This window comes from Mastigoproctus giganteus, chromosome 6 (genome assembly GCF_048544385.1).
Source record: "Mastigoproctus giganteus isolate SK-2022 chromosome 6, ASM4854438v1, whole genome shotgun sequence".
NCBI lineage: Eukaryota > Metazoa > Arthropoda > Arachnida > Uropygi > Thelyphonidae > Mastigoproctus > Mastigoproctus giganteus.
The window spans coordinates 9,827,258-9,840,649 of record NC_143580.1 but is presented as its reverse complement, the minus strand read 5'-3'; the positions used below and the strand labels follow the sequence as shown (position 1 = coordinate 9,840,649).

Genomic DNA, 13,392 nt, shown 5'->3' with positions numbered 1-13,392 from the left:
CTATTCTGAAGAAGAATTCACTTTAAATTCTTTAATTAGAGCCCAATTTGCTTTCTGCCATATTTCTTCCTCTTTGAGCTGCATTCCCCTTTCATCTTCTACTCATTGTATACCTTTGAGATGTTTTGTTTGACATATCAGTGATTTCCTTTGTCTTTCCCTTGCCATTTGCAAAAAGGATTCTAATTTTTTCTATGTATCGAGTGACAGTACCCTGTCTATGCCAGAAGTTTAAAAGTAATGTATGGGTCATGTGGTATGTAGTTTGTTGTGCCCATTGTTCATCCGGCCTGTTGGCCGCCAGGCCCCTAAGAGACCCGGCGTTTCCATACCTAGCGACGGGGACGCCGGCCGAGTGTACCAAGAGACTAATTATCCAAATAAGGAAAGTAAGTGGCAGGTCCTGCCACTTACTTTCCTTATTTGGACATGTGGGTCAGTCGCTGTACAGGCAAAAGTGTTCGGAGGGGAGGGTGAAGACTGGGAGGTAAAATAGGAAGAAGAGGGGTCGGATAGGAAGGTGACCCCCCCATTTTCAGTGGGGCATGCCTATGCCCTACCAGAGTGAAAATATGGGGAGGAGAGTAAAGAGAGAGGGAAAAAATCCTCCTCCCTCCCCAGGAAACAGGAAAAAACAGATCCGCCCAAGGGAGTGCGGTTTTGGGTCTCCAATAGGCCATATCACCTAAGGGAGGGGAGAAGACGGAACGTCCAATCCCCCCCCCCTGCCAGGGTTTGGAGATTTAAAGAAACCAGGTTAGGCCACCCGGTTTAGATCGCCAAAGGGCAGAAGGTTATATTTAGGATGTCGCTCTTCCTAACACCCCGACTGGCGAACTAGAAGATCGTTCCATTAGTTGGTATTTGTTATACTTCAGTTGTATTTCCAGTTCTTCCATTTGCCAGTTGCGATTTTGGTAAGGAATCTTGTACTGCTACTTGGCGCATTGTGGGTAGTCAGTTCTGGTCCATCAGACATGAGGATGATTTGGAACTTATCCACCACCAGTGTCGTGTCGCCTTTTCTATTGAATAGCGTTAAGTTTAGGTGTCATTTCTGGGTGTTCAGTCAGTAAGGATTTGTTGATAGGGGCACCATTCCCTTACTTATGTTCCCTGCTGCTCTTTTCTTGCTCATTTGGTGCGGGTCTAGGGTCTACTTTGTTAATCTCCTGCGTTGTTGTGCAGCGAGATCAATGTCCTCCTCCTTGCGAAAAGATCCTGCGCAAACTTACTGAACTCTTTGTATTCTTCTTCCGTGTCCAGTAAAAGGTGTTCCCGATTACGAGGAAGGTATGTAGTCTTGGTTTTCAGGATGCTTCGGAGATCCTCATAATATTCACAGTCATACATTATGTGTTGCCATGTCTCTAACTCTCTACATCTACAATTTGGGTCGTCTACAATTCCCATATCATTTAACTTGACATTTATGGCACCATGACCTGTCAGTAGTTTTGTAGTGTGTAATCCTGGGAAGAACCAATGTGAGGTTCTGGGTTACACTCTGAGGTATGAATTTTCTTGTGATTTCTCCTTCTGGATATGTTTGAGTCTAAAATGATTCCAAGATACTTTAGTTGAGTGCTAAGCTTGATGGTTGCGCCCTCAGTTTTAATCTGTGGCGGCCGACGAGTGTCTAGGGTCCCTTTTAATAGGATTGAGTCAGTCGTTGTCGACGAAATTGTCAATGAGTGCAGCTTCGTCCATTCCAGTAGCTTTTTCAGTACCCTGTTTGCCTGGATTTACACGCCGGCCCTTGAGTTTGCCTCCACAGTGAGGATGAGGTCATCTGCAAACGCTTGACTGCTCGCCTCTCCCAGGTCCATCAAAAGGAAAACATCTAGAACTACATTCCACAGGAGCGGCCCCAGCACTCAACCCTGTGGGCAGCCTCGGTGTATGGGTTTAGTTATTTTCTGATAGAGTATTAGAACTTCCACTTTTCTGTCATGTAGGTATAATCTTATGGTGTAAAGATTCATCGGTAGGCCTGCCTCCCGGAGTCTGCCGAGGACTCTCGGCCACCAAAGGGAGTCGAATGCGCCGGCAAAGTCAATTGAGAGCACCAGGAAGTATTTCTTGGAACACTGTTTTGCTGCTTGGATAAGGTTTTGGAGTGCATCTACTGTCGAAGAGTCAGGTTTGAAACCATATTGTCTGCTAGAGGCGAGGTTTGCTGAGTTATAGTGGCTAATAATTCTCATATGTAGAAGTCTCTCGAACAGTTTTCTCACCGGGGAGAGCAGAACTATTGGCCTATTGGAGTCCGGCATATCTGGTTTCTTGGTTGGATTTTTTATTAATCAGCCTGAAGTTTGCAGTTTTCCAGCTAGTTGGAAATTTTCCTGCCATGAGGCAACAGTTGGATAGTTGGAGTAGGAGGTTTAGAGCTATTCCTACAACTTTCTTGATAATCTCTGATTCCAGCAAATCTGGGTCAGGACATTTTTTGTTTCTCATTTGCGCAGTTGCAGCTTGAAGTTCGTCCATTGTAAATTGTGGGTCCATCCTCTGCGTAGTATATGCATCGTTTGCCTGACAGATGGTCTGTTGATCAGGTGTTAGCATGCTCGGTGGTTCCCGTAGAATTGTATTCAGTATGTTAGTTGTTGAGTCCTTCCAGGTTGTTGTTATAGTACCTTGTGGCGTCTTAGTTGCCATTTGAACCTCTTCCCTGGGGAATTTTTTGTAGTTATTTTATAAACCAGTCCCCAGGTGTCTGTGTTCCCAGTCGTGGAGACTAACCGTTCGCAAGATGCTCTCTTGTTTTTTTTTTTTTTTTTTTATTCTGTCAGTGTATCTGTTCCTGGCTTCCCTATAGGGCTGCCACAGATACTCCACCTCCGCGGCCGGCCATGATCTACAGGCCTGCTGAAACTCCTTCCTTTTTGCTTGGACTTCTCCCTTGGAGCTCCAAAGTCCACAGGGCTTCGCACCTGACGCCGGGGTCTTTCTTCTCATTGCTGCCTTTGCCGCTGTTGTAATTATTTGGGTTATTTTTCTTTGTAGGATGTTTGGGTTTCCCCTGCCAGTCAGGATTTTCGTCCCTAAGTTCATTTGATTTAGCTATAATTTGCTCCTGAAACATCTGCCAATTTGCTTTTTCTATTGAAAATCTGTTCATCTTTAGCCTGATGGTAGGTCTCCTCGTCATGGTTCTGTCAATTTGGTATGTTATGGTGCGATGATCAGATGTGGTCCAAGCGCTTTGGACTTCCCAGTTTGAGACATGCTCTGCTATGTTCCTTGTAGTTTGTGTGATGTCGATTGTAGATTCCCATAGCGTATTGCAGAAGGTTGGGAGCTTGAAGAGTTGGTTCTGCACTGTGTAGGTAGAGTTTGACAAATAGTCTTCCAGTTGCTGGCCATTTGAAGTGCCTTGTCGGTCTTGGGTTGTGCTGTGCCAGGCTGGCGAGTAGCACAGTTGGTAGGATCGCCGTCCTCCCCACACCTGGTGGAAAAGACCTAAGTTCGAGTCCTGTCGTTGATGGGAGGAATTTTTATGGGCGCTTTTCAAAACGTGGCTGAGTTAGTCGGTCTTAGGTGAGGTAGCATGGTTTTTATCTCCCGGAAACTAGGGTTTTTCGTCCAGCAAACTGAAAATCGACCTCAGAACACAATTTACAGACAATATACATGGGGCAATATGGCCTTTGCGGTTTCGAACTTATTGGGATCTAATTCGGCAGAAGCCCCCTGTGTTAATCACTAAGTACAGAATGAGATTTTCCCTATAATATCGTTTTATATGAGATTTGTGAAGAGCGAGAGACTTGACTGGTTGGGACATGTTATGACAATGGACTTAGAGATCATGAGAATAAGAAATTGGAGAAGTTTGACTTCTGGAAGGCTTACTGGTGGAATATCGTTGAGAAGGCTAAGAACCACCCTAGTTTATAACGCCAGAAGAAGAAGAAGAAGAATGTTTTATATCTTTGGACAACGCCCATTCAACCGACTTGTTTTCCAGTTTCTCTAAAGCGATATAGAACAATTCCTCTTCCAAAGAATACTTTGTCTTAAACTGCTTCAGAATACTGAGCGATATCTCTCCATTTCTAAACTTTTGTCAAATTGGTATTATCTTTATTATTATCTCTAATATATCCTCTGATAACACCAGTAAACAAAATGAAACTTTTGTTTTCAGCATGCTGTACATTACTGAAAGTTAAGATTATTTAATTAAAAAGCACACATTACTGGTTACAATTACATTTTAATCTTTTGTTATAGTTTAAACCCAATATACAGTGCCCTACCATTAATATCCGGACAACCCTCCATTGGATGGAGAAACAGGTCCTATGCATGCAACACGTCACAGAACCTGCTATAAATATGCACACTGGGCTTTGAACAGACTATTGCAAAAGTGGCCATTCAAGATGACACGTTCAACAGAATTTCCTCAACAGTTCAACAGAATTGATCACCTCAAGAAATGCTAGACGCCGATTAACATGGTGTAAGGAGCGCGAATCCTTGACTGTAGAACAATGGAAAACAGTCCTATGGACAGACGAGTCCAGACTCGCACTCTACCAGTCTGATGGCCGTTCCTGGGTGTGACGAATGCCAGGGGAACAGTTCCTTCCTGATCGAGTAGCTTTTGAACCTCATCTTTGTATGCGCTAGATAACCTGCTAAGCTTTTAGTTCTAATACGTGACATTTTTCAAAGCGTTCATCTTGCAGAAACTCTGTGATCTGAGGGCCGTTCCAAAGATCCCCCCATTAGTTTTGGCGACACTAACCTTTGGAAATTTCTCACTTAAGTATTGATGTCCACTCGAATTCACCTTCAAGTCCCTTTCACAAAACTCTTCAATAGGCCAAGTTTATTGTTGGAGAAGTTGTTGGGTTTTAGGATCATCAGCGACTGAGGCCATATTGCTCCTTGTATATTGTCTGTAAATTGCGCGTGTTCTGAGGTCTGTTTTCTGTTTGCTGGACGAAAAACCAGAGTTTCCGGGAGAAAAACCATTTTACCCTCACCCGAAAACGACTAATGCACGTTGTGAAAAATCCCCATAAAAATTCCTCACATCATCCACAGGATTCGACCTCAGGTCTTTTCAATCCAATGCGGGAAGAACCATGATCCTACCAACTGTACTACCCACGAGAGCGTTAGAGAAGTGGAAAGAAATCTTCATTGGATCCATTAATGGACTGCATATTAGTCGTTCCTGACTCATCTATGTTTCTTTGAGCCATTTGTTTTATAACCAATTCAAACTCAAAGTTCAAATTAATATTACATTTAATATTTTTATTTATATAATAACTTTATTGTATATTTAATTATTTATATATTAATATTATTAATTATTAATTTATTAACATTAATATTTATTTATTTGTTATTTTTTTATATTTTCCAGCCACGACATGAGAATTTTGGCAACAATATTTATTCTTCTGTCAGTTTGTGTCACCAGGGGTCTCTGCAAGGTTTATGATCGATGCGAATTGGCAAGAGAACTATTTGAAAGATTTAAGTTTCCTAAACAGGAATTATCGAGGTGTAAGTATCGTCTGCATTTTCTTGTGATTTTCGTCTGCATTTTCTTGTGATTTTCGTCTGCATTTTCTTGTGGTTTTCGTCTTTTTTTTTTTTTTTTTATGTGAACCCCAAACACGAGAGGTATTAAAACCTATAGTACTTAGTACCGTGCTTGGGTTTGAGGTTGAGAACACGAAAGAAGATATTTGTTGACATTGGACTTGAACTTCTGTAGATTGTAATTTTCAGGAAATACATAAGAAGGAAGGTTGTTCCAGAAAACGGCAGTTGAATGAATAAATGAGGAAGATGAAAAGTTGGTTCTGTGGGTTTGAATTTGGACAGTAAATGGATGTTGGCTGGTGGCGGCACGTGTTCGGACTGTTTTGAAAGAGAGAGAGGGAATTATAGAAGCCAGTTCAGAAGAACAGTGCCCATGGAAGTATCTGTAGAAGAGGCATGCAGCAGAAACAGTACGTCTATGAGACAGCGAGTGGAGAGACTTTGTTAGAGATGAATCATTAATTAACCTAACTGCCCTCTTCTGAATGGAATCAAGAAGCCTGAGAGAGGTTTTGGGGGCACCACCCCAGATGTGGGAACAATATTCCATGGCAGGGCGGATTTGCGATTTGTACAGAGTGACCAGCTGTTTGGGAGAAAAGTAACGCCGAGAGCGAAAGAGAAAACCAAGTTTTTTAGATGCAGAGGAAGCAATATTTGTAATGTGCTTGTGCCAAGAGAGATTAGAAGTCAGGGTAATCCCCAAAAGAGATATATCATTTTGCCTAGAAATCGGAGTGTCACTAAAGATAAGCATAGGAGCAGAAGATTCCTTTTTGCGAGATATAAGACAAGACTGAGTTTTAGAAGGGTTGAAATCAACTAAGTTGTCTTTGCCCCACTGGAGAATTACCTGAAGATCGGCATTTAAGGAATTGGCAGCAGATTTTCGAGAACTTGAAGCTGATTGAGCTGGACAAGGTTTCTCAAAATGGAAAGTTGAATGCAATGTGCTATCATCGGCAAAACTATGGATAGGATTTCCAGTCAATGGAAGAAGGTCATTGATATACAAGAGGAAAAGAGTGGGGGAAAGAACTGAACCTTGGGGGACACCGGCATTAGTGGAGAAGTTAGAAGACAGAGAGCCATCTACCATCACCCTCAGTGAGCGATCAGAGAGAAAACTGGATAACCAATTACTAAAAACAGTTGGCAAACCATAAGATGGAAGCTTGTTTAGAAGACCTTTATGCCAAACACGATCAAAAGCCTTTGAGATGTCAAGAGCAACTACTTGTGTTTCACCGAACCTTTCCATTGAATTAGTCCATAAATGGGTAACATAAGCCAGAATATCACCAGTGGATCGACACTGACGGAATCCATACTGGCGATCATTGATCAGATGCAAGGTTTCTAAGTAGTTTAAGAGTTGGCGGTTAATTGATTTCTCCATTACTTTAGAAAGAGTAGAAGTAATTGCAATGGGACGATAATTGGATGGGAGGGATTTGTCACCCTTTTTAGGAACTGGCTGGATATGAGCAAATTTCCAAGCAGAAGGAAAAACACCTTTGGAATAAGAAAGTGAAAAAAGGCGGCAAAGAATAGGAGTAAGTTCAGGAGCACAGATTTTGAGAACAAGTGGAGAAATACCATCAGGGCCTGGAGCTTTCTTAGCATCAAGATTCATCAAAATCCTTCTGATATCCTTTTGACGGAAGACCACAGGAGGCATTGAATGGAGCGTGTTAGGAATGGTGGGAGGTGTTTTACCAAGATCATTAATACATGAGCTCAAAGAAAAATGGGATGCTAGCAGGTCAGCTTTATCCTTGGCTGAAGTGACAACAGAACCATCTGGTTTGGACAGAGGTGGGAGCAGAGATGGGCAAAAGTTGCGGCCAATAGCTTTGGCAAGAGACCAGAATGCTCGGCTACCATTAGGGCAAGAAGCAAGTTTTCTACTCTTAGCCTGTTCAAACTCTAGTTTGGACTGATTAATAACTGCTTTACAATTGTTGCGAGCTTTGGTGTAGGCAGAAAATGAAACTGAAGAATTAGAAACAAGCCAATTACGATATGCAACGTTCTTCTCTTGGACAGCCTTAGCACATTTATTGGAAAACCAAGGTTTAGATAAAGGACGAGATTTTAAAGTGGAGTGTGGGATAAAGGATTCCATTCCTGCAAGAATAATTTCACTGACACGATCTGAGCAAACATTGACATCAGAAGTTTTGAAACAGTAATCAGACCAAGGAAAAGAAGAAAAGAAGTCTCGCAGGTCATCCCATTTTGCATTCTTGTAATGCCAAACAATACGAGGTTGGGAATAGCCATGAGATAAAGGTTCCATTGGAGAAGAGGCAATCACCAAGTTGTGATCTGAAGTGCCTAAAGGACCTCTCACTTCAACCTTGTACTTAGAAGGGTTGTTTGTGAGAAAAAGATCAAGCGTATTGGCTGTATGATTAGGATTGTCCGGTATTCTTGTAGGTAAATGAACAATCTGTGCTAGGTCATTAGTAATTGCAAAAGCCTCAGCATCTCGACCTGCTGGGTCGGTGTGACTAGAAAAGGGAAGCCAGCTGGAGTTGTGAACGTTAAAATCACCAAGGAAAATTACCTCACTGTTAGGAAAGTTGGACTGGAGAAAGTCAAGTTGCAAAGAGAGGAAGTCAAAGAGCTCCAAGTGGTTAGTGGAGTTGGGAGAACGGTAGAGACAACAGATGAATTTTACACAATGGGGTAGAGAGATTTTAAGCCAGAGAAGATCAAAGAGAGGAGATTCCAAATTGCCAAGTCTCTGACAGGGAATATCAGAACGGACATATGCACAAGTACCACCTTTGAGGCGAAAGGAATCATACAGCAAATAATTTGGACATCTGAGATGAGCAGTATTTGAATCAACTGATAACTGAGATTCAGTCAGAAAAAGTACATGGGGTTTGGAAGACTGCAAGTGGAAATGGACATCGTTGAGATTAGAATTGAGACCACGTATATTTGTGAAATGAATTAGGAAATCCTTGGGAGGTTTAGATCTTTTCGCAGATAAGCTTGCTCTATTATTTTGACAATTCATGGTGTATTTAATAGTAAGAAAAAGTGGGTGGGACATGCTGTATGAAGTAATGAAATTTTTGGATATGGTGTACATGTGGTAAGAATATACCCAGATCCTTGACATAACGTGGCCTCGACAATGCTCCCCGCATACACATTACTCGGACTCCCTCCAGTCACTATCTGGCAGAGTACAGGTAGCAAGATTATACACTAGCTGATCCGGAAGCTTCCTAGAGAGTTACCAATAGGTTCAGTCCGGTGTACTAACTAGCGGCCGGCCTGCGAACACCGTTTTAGAGCTGTACCCTCGAAATGTAAGGAATATTGGATCTCGCCACGACATTCATCATAACCTCAAAAATCATCAATCATGCTGCATGATGGAAGAGATAGGGAAGGGTTGGCCGGAACTTAGCTCTAGAGACTAAACATGGGTTCCACCACTTCAAGCCTCCAATAAGCAAAGTGGTGGTATTTCACGGGTTGATGAGAGTCATCTACCACCTAGTACTGCCTGGTAACATAGAGGGGCGGCGTTCCTCCATGTGGTGTGGGCGCCACACCTCGACCCCTGCTTACGTTGGTTCACACCTGGGTGGTCACCCACCATGTACTTGTGCATGAAGGTTATACCCAGGATTACTAACAGTCCCACCATCGTGAAGGTGGAAGCAGAGGATTTGGCTGTCATAGACCGTCCGGACTTCGCCGAAATTGGGTCCACTTGACTTGAGTGTCACCCGAATATCAGTTCCATCAGCGTTTTAGACTCCCAGGTAGCAAGAACAGCTTGTCTGCCATATCTGAGAGAATGTCTATGACAACCTCAAGGACCAAACGTCTGTGTTTTTTTCGTCTGCATTGCTTGTCATTTTCTTTTGCATTTAATATTTAATTTTCTGGCACCGTAAACTAACAAAACAGAGTCAAAGTAATATAAAACAAATTAATAAAATACCTTTTTTTTTTGGATTTTTATTAAAGTAATAAAAATACAGTAAATAAATGCATCTCGATAAAAATAAAACGTTTTAGTTAACAAATTCAGATTTACACGTAAGAAACTATTTATTAAAGAAAAAAGCTAAAACTTAAAAACCTTTTATAAAATTAAACCAAATTAAACTTCGTTTAAATATGAATTGGTTCTTAATTTCGATTTTACTTTAATTATCAGCTTCCACATATAAAGTTCGATTTTGTTTATTTGTAAACTTGCCCATTTAACGTGTAGTTTAAGAGGGAAAAAAATAGAATTTGATTAAAATATCTTAAACATTAAAACGCAATAAGAATTTTAAATCATTAATATTTAAACCGGTTACCAACGTAAATAAAACGGTCTCCAAGAGGATTAGCAAGGTAAGCAGATAAAAAAAAAAAAGTCTGCGATAAGCTTCTTAGTATGATAACGATGAACAAGTAGATAACAGTTGGTATATTTGTTTTTAGGATAATAAATCAATAGAGATTAGTTTACAATTCTAGTAAATCAGCTGTTGTCGTAATACTTATTATTAACTATCAGTTATTGACTCTTTTAACCTACTTATTGACTCTTTTAACCTAGCCAGTGTGGTTTCAACCAAACAGGTCTTCTTCTTTCTTTTAATAAATCGAAGCTTACTTTCGATTTATTAAAAGAAATAAATCGAAGACACTGATTTCTATGACACTGATTCGATGACACTGATTTCTAGACGAGATCAACATATCTCTAGGTATTGTCCTTGTAATAGGGTTTTAGGGGCATTGCTGGACGAAAAATCTAAGTTTCGGGAGAAAAAACCATGCTACCTTCTCCTGAGACCGAATAACTCTGCCACGGTCCATAAAAATTCCTCAAATCATCGACGGGACTCAAACTCAGGTCTTTTCCACTGGGTTTATGGAGGACGGTGAGTCTACCAAATGTGCTATCCACTAGGACCTATTTGGGATTACCCTGACTTCTGATCTGTCTTGATCTTAAAAACTAGAATTTTCTCTTTCGCTCTTGGCGTTACTTTTCTCCAAACAGCTGTTCACTCTGTACAAATCAAAAATCCACCCTACCTTGGAATATTGTTCCCACATCTGGGACGGTTCCCCTAAAAACTCTCTCAATCTTCAAGATTCCGTTTAAAAGAGGGTAGTTAGATTAATTAACTGCCCTCTTTAAAATTCCATTTAACCAGTCAACATCCCTTTACTTCCAACTTCAAACTCACAGAACCAACTATTTTTCTTCCTCATTTATTCCTTCAACTTCGAATTTCTTGAACAACCTTCCTTCATACGTATTTCCTGAAAATTAGTCTACAGAAGTTCAAATGTAATGTTAACAAATATCTTCTTTTGTCTTCTCAACCTCCAACCCATGCACGGATTTTTATTTTTTTTATTTTGTTTACAGGGCTTTGTATTGTGCGCTGGGAAAGTGGTTTCGATACTGATGCAATTCATTCGGGATTTGTACCGAACAGTCTGGAACATGGACTCTTTCAGGTAAGCCTCTGTCACTTTTTTTTTTTAATGAGAAAAACCCTTATATTCTATTTTCGAATTTCAAAGAAACATTTTTATTTGGTAATTCTTCGGTTTTCTTTGTCATCATACTTATAGATAAATGACAGACTTTGGTGCCAAGGCAAGCGATATCAAAGCATGAATGGTTGCAATATGCCCTGCGAGAGTAAGTATTTCACTCATTAGTGTTTTTCAATGGATAAAATCGCAATTTATTATTGTATTTTTCTGTCCAGAGGAAGTTTTAGTTGAGGAAAGAAGTGATCCACCAAAAGAGGGTAGAAGCCATTGCAAAAATAATACCAGAAACTATAAACTCAACTTACTGTGCAGTATTTCCAAGACATCACTTTCTTCTATACGTCCATAACCATTTATAATCAAATCCCCATCCATTCAATTGCCTCATATTGTCAAAGGAAGAATTCGTTGAGCTGAAATAACTGAGATCAGAAGAAGATGATGATGGGGTGAAGGTGATCTCTAACTCAAGAGATCTTTAGGATCTCTTGAGTTAGTTTCCGAGCAATTATGTTTTGGTAATTCTTCGGTTTTCTTTGTCATCATACTTATAGATATGCATATATTTTGAATATTTTGGTTTTAAAAACGAATTATCTATTTATAGCATTGTGCTTTTTGGAAAAGAAGTCTTTTAGTTTAACGTCCACCAACCAAATCAAATAAAGGACGTAATTCGAGGTCATCATCATCATTATCATCATCATCAGCCATTTTCAATCCACTGCAGGATGAAGGCCTCTCCAGCAACTTTCCAGTTCCTTCAGTTTTGTGCAATGGCCATCCATTTACTACCCACAAACTCATGAATTTCATCTGTCCATCTCCGTTGTTGTCTTCCAGGTTTTCTTCTAGCTCCTCTTGGGTACCATTCTGTTATTTTCTTAGTCCATCTGTCATCAATGTGTTCGAGCTATGTGTCCTGCCCAAGACCATTTTAGTTCTTTATGTCTCTATATATATGCACACATAAAGTGGATGGAAATTTCTGCTATTCCCATGATGGATTCGGATAATTCACACCTAATTTCCATTAGTTTGTTCGATTGCAACATGTTCGATTTTTACAATTGGGGGATTTTTATAAAAATCAACTATAATTATATTCGATTTTTTTTTCTCCTTTAGTCAAATGGAATAATATAGATTGATGCTGTGATAGTTTTGTACTGTGTCAGGTTATTCTTGAATATAGACACTCTCCCACCATCTACGGGGGGGTTTCAGAAACGTGAGTGTTTGTACAGTGGTGCTACCAGTCTTAGAATTAAAATGATCAGCCTGTGTAAATTAAATGATCAGCGAATTAAATGATCAGCCTGCATTTCAAAGATTGCCTGTTTTTCGGCCAGTTGGTTTTATAGGGATGAAAATCCCTAGAAGACCGACTAACTAACTCAGCAACGATTCTTCTAAATCCTAATCAATTCTTGTAGAAATAAGAATAATTTAATTTAGAATATGGCATTTTATTTTTCCGTTTTCTCTATTTCCAGGACTTCGAGATGGCGACTTGAGAGACGATGTGCACTGCGTCAGGAATATACTCCAAGCACACGGATTAAACAACTGGTAAGGAATCGTAGTGTTTTCGAATAATAATCACTTCCACCCCCTTAGCTATTATGTAAATATGTTATTTATGATTTCATTCGTATTGCCATTGCAAAGGAGCAAGACTGCTTTCTTGTTCGTTTTCAATCTTTGCAAATATTCCAGATATAACCCCAACCAGAAGGTACTCGGAGTTCTGGGGAAACCTGTGGAGCAGTGCAGTTAGCCACAATGGCCGTGCCCCCTGGATAGATCTAGAAAGGAAGAAAACCAAGAATATACAAGAAACAACAGAATGGGAGATTCGGGAGGAAGATTTACAACAATCGATCAGGAAGTCACACGACTGGTAAACTCCAGGAATAGATAACATCCACAACTACTGGACAAGAAGTTCAGTTGCACTCACAAGCACATAGCGAAGCAGTTCACCCAGATAATAATGCACCCTGACACAATCCTTGAGTCTCTGATTCAAAGAATCACCTACCTGAAGGCTAAGAATAAGGACAACGCAAACCCGGAAGAGTACAGACCAATCACCTGTCTCCCAAGAATGTACAAGATCCTGACCAGCTGATAACTAAGAAGATATCAGACCACTGGGAGGGTCAGAACGTCATGACCGAGCAGCAGGGGATGCAAGGAGCAATTGACCACTGACGCTGCGGTTATGGAGCAAGCCTACAAGAAGCACCACAACCTGTACACGGC

The 13,392-nt window shown here is 40.6% G+C and overlaps 1 protein-coding gene across 1 annotated transcript; it reads left to right on the top strand.

Annotated features, from left to right (window-relative positions):
- Positions 1–3,155: 3,155 nt before the first annotated feature.
- On the top strand, positions 3,156–12,700 carry LOC150083894 (alpha-lactalbumin-like). The gene is made up of 5 exons (XM_090375546.1): positions 3,156–3,172; positions 5,393–5,535; positions 10,991–11,082; positions 11,200–11,269; positions 12,621–12,700. Exons 1-5 carry the CDS (start codon positions 3,156–3,158, stop codon positions 12,698–12,700), a joined length of 402 nt encoding a protein of 133 aa, XP_090231672.1.
- The last annotated feature ends 692 nt before the right edge of the window (positions 12,701–13,392 follow it).